The sequence below is a fragment of the Vespa velutina genome, chromosome 4 (assembly GCF_912470025.1).
Source record: "Vespa velutina chromosome 4, iVesVel2.1, whole genome shotgun sequence".
Taxonomy (NCBI): domain Eukaryota; kingdom Metazoa; phylum Arthropoda; class Insecta; order Hymenoptera; family Vespidae; genus Vespa; species Vespa velutina.
The window spans coordinates 1,244,216-1,254,215 of NC_062191.1; the positions used below are offsets into that span (position 1 = coordinate 1,244,216).

Consider the following 10,000-nt stretch of genomic DNA (forward strand, 5'->3'; position numbering starts at 1 on the left):
TCTCCTAATAATTAGAAGCTAAGTCATTCTCTCTCTCTCTCTCTCTCTCTCACTCTCTCTCCCTCTCTCTTTCTCTTTCTCTTTCTTTCCTTCTCTGTCCTCTACCCAACTCCACCTCATCCCACTTCCTACCCATGCTTTAATACAAAATTACGAGGATGCACTATGGGTGTATGTGTGTAAGTGCATTACCGGTGACGATTATCGAATCAAAGGAGAACCATTAAAGAAAAGAAAAGAGAAACCTTTCGTGTGACGTATAATAAGGCAATAAATGGAATACGAGCTGGTACATATATATATGTGTATGTATGTATACATGTATGAATGTATGTATATATAATCTCTAACACGATTTGAAACCCTTCACCCCTTCTATAAAGAGCCACCCCTTCCATACAGAGCCACCCACTCGCACTCGTAACCCTTCGGTCACTCATCGATCGCCTCGCCCATAACTCAATCATTTCGGCCAATTGGCCTGGATTGTACCACGTGCTTCCTCCTATTCTCATTCCCTTATCCTCTTGTTTTCCCGTTCGACATGCATATTCTCTCTGTCACCGGGTTACAATCACACCGTTCTCCTACCGATCCTCCATAATTTCGATTAGCAGCACCAACAGTCACCCTCACAATGACATTGAAGAACGTTTCATATATATATATATATATATATATATATACTCACACATACACATTTATATATTTATATACATATGTGTGTGTGTGTGTGTGTGTGTATGTGTGTGAATAAATACGCAAAGAGAAAAGAAAAGAGGATCCTTCATTCTGCTTGCAGTTTATATCTGTGTTTCTCTAATTATATGTCACGTTATGTGATCCCGATGTCTGCAGCTATTCTCTTATCATCCTCTTGCCTTTGTTATTTTTCTTTTTTTTTTTCTTCCCCTTTTTCTTCCCCTCTCACTCTCTCTCTCTCTCTCTCTCTCTCTCTCTCTCCTTTTTTATTTTTTATTCCTTCTTTTTGATTCGTTTCCCTATTCCTTTTTATATCCTCTTTTTCTTTCTTTCTATCTTTCTTTCTTTTTTTCTTCCCTCTCTCTCTCTCTCTCTCTCTCTCTCTCTCTCTCTCTTCTTTTTTTCTCATTCCATCATTTTCGTCATTTCAACTTTTCCACCCTGGCACCCAGAACCAACCAGGTCTTTACGCGTACAGCTTATTAATAGGAACTCGGTCCCCGATGTTAAATTATTAAATCTAATTACTTATTCACCTGTCGTCACTGCTGGCTACGCCGTCGTTGCTCCGCATTAACCCCGTGCCTTCGCTGAAAGCGAAAATGCGCGTACCCGCGCGATACCAGTCGATGCTTTGAAGTGCCCCGCACTGTGGTGGTTTTAGGATGCATGGCAGTAGCACTTCCGTTCCAACTTCCGCATATTTCTCACTTTCAAGCCATGCCTCGGTTGTTCCTGAAAATAGAAAATTGAAAAGAAAGGAAAAAAAATTATATTTAAGGGGCGAGGGAAGAAAAAGGAGAAAAATAAGAGAGAGAAAAACAAAGTGATAAATAAATCAATAAATAAATAAATAAATAAAATAAAATAATAATAATGATAATAGAAGGATATAGACAAAAACGATAACAACAGCGACAACGACGGCGACGACAATGGAAAAGATTTTTAAAAAACAGAACTAATGGTAGAGAAGAGAGAGAGAGAGAGAGAGAGAGAGGGAAGAATAGTATTAAAAAAACGTTTCTTATTATTAATGAGACGAAAGCAAAGCAAAGCTTTCGCTTTCTTTCTTTTTTTTTATTTTTTCTTTTCTTTTCTTTTCTTTCCTTTCATTTTTTTCAACTTACTCTCAGAGCCGTCACGCGAATGCTTCGTTCACTCTCTTTTTTCTCAAATAAAATTTTCCTCTTTCATATTATATATACTATGTACATCTCTCTCCATCTCATAATATATATATATATATATATATATACGTATGTGTGTGTGTGTGTGTGTGTGCACAAGCGCGCGTAAGTATTTTTCTACTTATATATATGTATTGGTATATATGTATCCATGTATGTACACCGAGTTCACACATTTTTATTACAAATTACTCTCTTTTCTCTAGTCATGCATACGCTTATATGTGTATATATATATATATATATATATATTATATATTATATATACTATATGTATATAAGAGGTAAAAGAAAAACACAATGAATTCTCGTTGAAACGCTTTCAGCAAGGAAGCAAAATTCGGACGGCAGGCAGGACGATGCGAACATCCGACTTGTAACGTCCGCTCTTAATTAATATTAACGTGTGAACTTGAGCCAAGAATAAATATTTCCATACGAAGTCAACCTGCTTCCTACCACTAAATGAGTCTAACTAACAGTTACGTATGTATGTACATACGTATATATTTATTATATATATGTATGTATGTATGTATGTATGTATATATGTATGTATAATAAACTGTGTCAAAGTATCACATCCTTATCTCTGCATACATTCATACATACGTATATATATACGTATTTACGAGTTACATTGTTTTCAACTTTTTCTCATTATCGTGTATTATAAATAATTATGAAACAAAAAGTGAGTGAAAGAGAGAGAAAGAGAGAGAGAGAGAGAGAGAGAGAGAGAGAGAAAGAAACGAGATAGAAAATCGACATATGTATCCTTTACATTATTCTTTTCGTTTACTTTTTGTTCATACCTCTTTAATTCCCTCTATTGTAAGAACAGAGTTTTTCAACAATTTTTATCAAGAATATACAATAAATTTATTTTAGATATAATATAAAATATACGATAATATGATAGAACGAATAACAATCATTATATTATATAAACATATATATATATATATTTTTTTTTTTTTTTTAATACAATTAAATAATAATACAATTAAAGCGTATATATATATATATATATATATATATATATATATATATATTATCGTGTAACACGAAAGAACATTTAACAAAAAATTATCTGATATTAATATCGTAGAAATTTAATTGTCTATTAACCTTTCAATCGATCTATTAAATTATTATTTAATTATAAAAATTTTACGAGTAAAATAAATTTTTCGTCGTACAAAATTATTTGAACTTATTGAATTGAGAAATTCTCGATAATAAATATATATATATATATATATATATAAATAGATAAATTGAACGCGAACGTTATTTTAATTTAGGATTGAATATAAAAGTAATTTCTTGAATTTATAAACAAACGTTGATATGCCATTGTCTTAGGTTTACATACGAAAGGTCGACAATGTCTCCCTTGATTTTCATTCCTTCCTGGTAGAAGCAACAGGCCGCGTATGGATATGCAGAGAGAGAGAGCAGTGAACAGATAAACGACGATGCTTTACTACAGTTAAGAGATATATACATATGTCGAGAATACAAAATGAGAAACGTTCTCTCTCTATCTATCTCTCTCTCTCTTTTTCTCTTTTACCTTTTCTCTTTTGTACCCATGAATGAGCAATATCAAACACGTGTTTGATATCTTTGACCGTGTTTCGTGTGATTTTCTGTGGTCGTTCATAAAAAAAAAGAAGAAGAAAAAAAAAAAAAAACGGAAAAGAAAAAGAGAAAAAGAAAAAGAAAGAAAAAAGAAGTGCAAGAAATGAATGCGTCAAAATGAAGACTTCTCTAATGTGTTCCACGAGAAAATAAAAATGTTATATATTCACATATGATTATTTATTTATTTATTTATTTTATTTTATTTTATTTTATTTTATTTTATTTTATTTTCTCTTGTAAAAATTATTATCTATCAGTGACAACGCGCTAATGCATTTACACAAATGATGAAGTTATATATCTCGAAGGACTTTTAAAAAAAAGAATAAACAAAACCGTACGTAAGAGCAAACAAATAAAAATAAATAAATAAATAAATAAATAAATAAATAAATAAATAAATAAATAAATAAATAAATAGATTATATATACGTACACACATTATCGTCTTTGTTTCGGCTTGATGCAACCGTTAAAAACGGTTTCAGAGTAACCCGAAATATAGGTCAGAGACTATTTTCAGATCACGCGATCATATTATCATTCCTGTATATTTCAACGATATGAGATCATTGTGCTTCGCTCTCTCTCTCTCTCTCTCTCTCTCTCTCTCTCTCTCTCTCTCTCTCTCTCTCTCTCTTTATCCGATTCTCTATTTTTGATATTCTTTTCAAAGTTACAAACTTGATTCGAAGAACATGGTCTATGTACATACATACGAAATGATTCTTGAATCATTTATTTTGTCATTTCGATAAAAAAAGAAATATATATAAATGGATAGAATTTGAAATTATTTCCATTAGAAAAAGTTGAAAGTTCGAATAATAAATTATAATATTCCGATCGTGGATTGATTCAATTAACTGATTCGTGAAATTTTTAAATTAATTAAAATAATCTTAGAGATCTAAATGAAATATGCGATCAATGATAATTTCATGAGGATGACGACGACGACGACGACGACGACGACGACGACGACGACGACAACGACGACGATGAAAACGAACGATGATGATTCAAATGATAATTATTCACGATGAATTATTCACGTTGAATATTTCTTAAGTTACGTAGAGAATCGCATTAGGAAAATTTCGACTTTAACGCATCCAAATAACCGGCTCGAAACTTCAACGTTTATCTATTTCTATTTTCGTATTCAAGTGCGATGCTGACAGTAGGTAGAGTTCGCGGCGCGATCTTCGAAAGATCTTTTGCAGTGGTTACATGCAGCTCTATACGAAGGCAGCGACGGCAACCACAGTTTCCTTCCTTCGGGGCTGCATCAATTCAGACGCTTACATCAGAGTTACCACGGAGCCGTTCTAAGAATAATCAAGTTCGCCGTACCCGAAGCGCATTCCGTGACTTTCACACCGCTTCGTATTTCATAATCTTATTGTCCAGGAAAACCGAACTGAGTATTAACTTTTGTTTCCATTTTTTTCTTTCCTTTTTTTTTCTTTTCCTTTCTTTTCTTGCTTTCTTTCTTCCCACAAATATATTCCAACCGAACAATTTTCTCTAACAATAATAATAATAATAATAATAATAATAATAATAATAATAATAATAATAATAATAATAATAATAATAATAATAATAATAAATAGATTGACAGATACATAGATAGATAATAACAAATGTTAAATATTTTTTGGAAAAATTTTTATAAAAGAAATTATTATATAACAATAATAATATTAGACAGATAGATAGATAGATTGATAAATATATGATAATAGCAAATGATAAATATTTTCTGTAAAATTTCTCTTTTCAAATAATAATAATAATAATAATAATAATAGATAGATAGATAGATAGATAGATAGATAGATAGATAATAGTAAATGATAAATATTTTCTAGAAAATTTTCTCCCATTCGATATTTCTTATATCTTTTCTTTTCTTTATTAAACTATATAATAATAATAATATTAAGAATAATAGAAAAATTATATAAAAATGTATTGAAAAAAATTTCGAACGCTTCGTTCATCCTTATTTGAGTATTTTACGAAAACAAAAATAAAATCTAGTTCGCCGACAATTCTTTTTTAAATTATAATGATAGCAGATAGACGGATATAGACAGATAGATAGATAGATGGATAAATAGATAAATAGATAAATAGATGGATAGATAGATAGATAGATAGATAGATAGATAGATAGATAATAATAGTAAATAATAAATATCTCTCCTTCCCTTTCTTAAATTATATAATAATAATAATAATAATAATAATAATAATAATAATAATAATAATAATAATAATAATAACAGAAAAATTATATAAAAATGTATTGGAAAAAATTTCGAACGCTTCATCCTTATTTGAGTGTTTTACGAAAACAAAAATAAAATCTAGTTATTCTAAAATATTTCGTATTTATTTTTTTTTTTTTTATCTATAATGATAGCAGATAGACAGATTGATAGACAGATAGATAGATCGATAATAATGAATGATTAATATTTTCTAGAAAATTTTTTTCCTATCCGATATTTCTTATTTCTTTCGTTCATCTTACTTAATATAATAATAATAATGGAATAATCAGAATCAGAATATTGAACGAAAAATTTCGAATTACTCTTATTTGATTATTTTAGCAAAATTAGAAGTAATCCAATTATCCAAAAATATTTTATATTATTTTAAACTAATCTTTTTTATACTATAATAATAGATAGATAGATCGATAAATGGATATGTTTGAACGTTTATTCCCATCGTAATTTCAATTTTTCTTACAATCTCTCTTAACAAAAAACAAAAAAAAGAAAAAAGAAAAGAAAGAAAAAAAAAAGCAAAAAGGATAATAATAATTGGCAATAAATATTCTACACAAAAAGATTTCGAACGCTTTCATCGCTCTTATTAAATTATTTTACGAAAATATTACACATACACACACGAGCACTCACACAATTTCCTCTAAGAATAATAATAATTATTATTATTATTTTCATTATCAGAAGTGAACAAATGTTTTTCTCCTAACATTCTTTTACGACAGATATTTCAATTCCTCTCTCAGCGTCTTTTTTAAAATAAAAATAACAAGAATAATAATTGGTATTAAAAAGTTAAAAAAAAAAGAAAAAAAAAAGAAAAAGAAAAAAAAGGAAGAAAGTTTCGATTGGGATCGTTCACCGGCACCGATTATATTATTATCTAACAAATGAAATGTAATTTAATTAATTCTACGTTATGTAATTACATTTCAAAGATCTGTTTCCCTTAGTTCTCTTTATTCGCGAATTTTTGTTAAGAAAAAAGTAAAGGGGAGAAGGAGATTAAATAAAAAAAAAAAAAATTAAAAAAAAAAGAAAAATGAAAAAAAAGAAGAGAAAAAAAAAAGAAAAAATTAAAAAAGAAAAATAAAGAAGAAAATTTTTCCCGTGAAAAGCGAAATATCCGAAAGATTTATTAACGAGAGTTATCGTTCGTTAAAACCGGATGGGATATCATAAAACTTAAACAAAAAGATCAAAGAAAGAGATTAGAATTTTCGCGATAGGGTTTTAAATTCCCCTTTCGAACGGCGTTGCCAGGGATAAACAAGTAATATTTCAGCCGCCATGTGCATGACTTCGACGTTCACGCGAGGTGACATTTTTTGTCGGGAATCCTATAGAAAACCATGTTTCCCTTTTCCAATGTGTTGGTTATATATATATATATATGTACTATGGTATAAAAAGAGACAGCGAGAGCTATGCAATAAGAAGAGGCACATTAGATGTGCCTGGGTCTATGAAAGTCGATGATCGAATCTTGTTCAGGGCCGCGCACGGCATGGCAGATGTTGACTAAATCTAATAGCAAGATCGTGTTTAGGCTACTCGAACGTTTTATTCGTACGTTCCTTCGTTCCTTCATTCGTTCGTTCGTTCGTTCGTTCGTTCGTTCGTTCGTTTGTTTTGGATAAAAAAAGAAAAATACAAAAAAAAAAAAGAAAATACAAAAAAGGAACGAACGATCGGATAAATAAATGGAACGGGGTGAGAAAAAAAAAAAAGAAGAAGAAACGAAAAAGAGAAGAAGGAGAACAATTTTCCTATCTTTTTGTGTGTGTTGTTTTTCTTCTTCTTCTTCTTCTTCTTCTTCTTCTTCTTCTTCTTCTTCTCTTTTTTTTTTCTTTCTTTCCCCTACTTTCTTCCTTTCTTTGGATTATACAATTTTAATACGAGTTCATGAACTCGTGAAAAAGTTCTATTCTTTGATCTGGAAGAATGGAAAAAGTAAAAAAAAAGAATAGGGATCAAGAGATGAATCGCGAAGCAATTAATGCTATAAAGGATAAATAGAGAGAAAGAGACAGAAATAGAGAGATAGAGATAGGGAGAGAGAGAGAGAGAGAGAGAAATAAAAAGGGAGAAAACAAAAATGGACTAGCGATTAACAATTTCTCCTTTGTTTTTTTCCTTTCGTTCTTCCTTCGAACGAACAATTTCAATACGTTCATAAATTCATGCAAAAAAGATCGTACTTCTTTTTAAAAAAAAAGTCTAAAACTAAAAGATACAAAGTACAGAAAAAAAAAACAAAAAAAAAAAAAAAGAAGAAAAAAAATAGACAAATAAATAGAAAAAAAAGGGAGAGGAAAAAACAAGAAAAAAAAAAAAAGAAAAAGGAAGGAAATAAAAAAGAAAACAGCAATGAAAAGTGTTTTCTATTGTCTTTTTATTTTTCCCTTTCGACGATCAATTTCGACGATGAGTTCGTGAACCCGTGCCAAAAAAAGGGTCGTATTGTTCAATTTAGAAAAAAGCAAAAAAAAGAAAGAAAGAAAGAAAGAAAGAAAAAGAAAAGAAAAACGAAGAGGAAGAAGGGATGTACAAAAAGATACGAGGTAAAAAAAATCAACGAAAAGAAAAAGATAAGATATAAGGATACGAGAGACGTAGGATCGGATGGACGCGAATGTTAGATGTTGCGAATTAAAATGAGGATTAAAAAAAAAAAAAAAAAAAAAATAAGAAATATAGAAATACAGAAGAAAGCAGCGATTAACTCTTCGTTTTTCTTTTTTTCTTTTTTTTCTTTTTTTCATTTTTGTTCCCTTCTGACCATATGATTCCGACACGTTCGATTAAAGGTGTTCGAGCTCGCGAAAAAAAAAGATAGTACTTCACGATCGGAGAAAAGAAGAAAAAAATTATGAAGAAAGAAAAAGAATGTTGGGTGAGGAGGGAAGGAGCGGGGGAGGGGGGGGGGAAAGGAGGAGGATTAGGAAGAGAAGGAATGAAGGAGAAAAATGAAAAAGATTTGGAAGGAAATAAAAGGAAGAAAAATGTGAAAAAAGAAACGGAAGAAAAAAAAAAAAAAAAAAAAAAAAAAAAAGAAAAAAAAGAAAAAAAGAAGAAAAGGAGAAAAAAGAAAGGAGAGAACGGAAGAAAAGAGAAAGAAAGGGGAAAAAAAGTGGGAAGAAAGGATAGATAAAGAGATAGTAAAATAGTATCTAAATGATAATACAAGGAAACCTTTTAGACCATCTGAAATGAATGTTACGTTTTCTCACACTCTCGGCATCGACTACCGTATTCCTTTCAACGATTTATCTTTCATCTACATTACAACCGTGTCGATGAAGGAATAGGACGGAGGCGGAGAAGGTGGGTCGAGAAGAAGAAGAAGGAGATGGAGATGGTGGAAGAGGTGGAGAAAGAGGTGGAGGTGAAGGTGGAGGTGAAGGTGGGACGATGGAGAAGAACGATGTAGTAAAGCGCGCGCGTCGAAAAAGAGACAGAGAGAGAGAGAGAGAGACAGAGAGAGATAGAGAGAGAGAGAGAGAAAGAGAGAGAGAGAGAGAGCTCACCTGCTTTCTATCGAGCAAGGACAATTCTTTTATTCGTAACAACGTACAACTGCTGGGAAATATGTCGTATACGGTTTGTTATGTTTTCCTTGGGAAAAGCGTCGCGTGCCGAGTACGACTAACGAATTCAGGGATTATACAAAATTAGGTCACCGGCGATATAATAAATATATATATATATATGTATGTATGTATGTGTACATAAATAATTTATATATATATATATATATATATATATATCCTATTCGAAAAATGTATTATGCTTTTTAAAATATAGCAAGAGAGAGAGAGAGAGAGGGAGAGAGAGAGAGAGGGAGAGAGAGAGAGAAAGAATACAGTGCTGTACGATTATTTGAAGAGAAAAGTCAAAGAGATACTCTTCTCTTTTTTCGTATTTGCCTTCGAGCAAATTTTTTCTTTTCTTCTTTTTTTTTTCTTTTTTTTTTTCTTTTTTTTTTTTCTTTTCTTTTTTTCTTTTTTTATCCCTACCTACGTTTTTCGTCCACGTATATATACACACACACAGATACGTACATACATAGATACATATGTTACTTACTAACATAGTTGCATACACGTGATACGTATGTACATGATATGTTTATATATGCGTTTGAGT

At 30.5% G+C, this 10,000-nt stretch overlaps 2 protein-coding genes across 8 annotated transcripts in view; one reads left to right on the forward strand and one right to left on the reverse strand.

Moving 5' to 3' along the window:
* LOC124948387 (hemicentin-2) overlaps positions 1 to 10,000 on the reverse strand; it is a 27,303-nt gene that overhangs the window by 12,498 nt on the left and 4,805 nt on the right. For all 7 annotated transcript variants that reach the window (XM_047491929.1, XM_047491928.1, XM_047491926.1 and 4 more), the window contains one exon: positions 1,239 to 1,437. In XM_047491929.1, coding sequence (XP_047347885.1) covers positions 1,239 to 1,437 — 199 coding nt within the window. The remainder of the gene's footprint in view (positions 1 to 1,238; positions 1,438 to 10,000) is intronic.
* Positions 4,708 to 10,000, forward strand: part of LOC124948388 — a 17,466-nt gene continuing 12,173 nt past the window's right edge. Inside the window, exon 1 of the mRNA XM_047491933.1 lies at positions 4,708 to 4,969. The gene's annotated coding sequence lies outside the window, so the exon portion shown is untranslated. The remainder of the gene's footprint in view (positions 4,970 to 10,000) is intronic.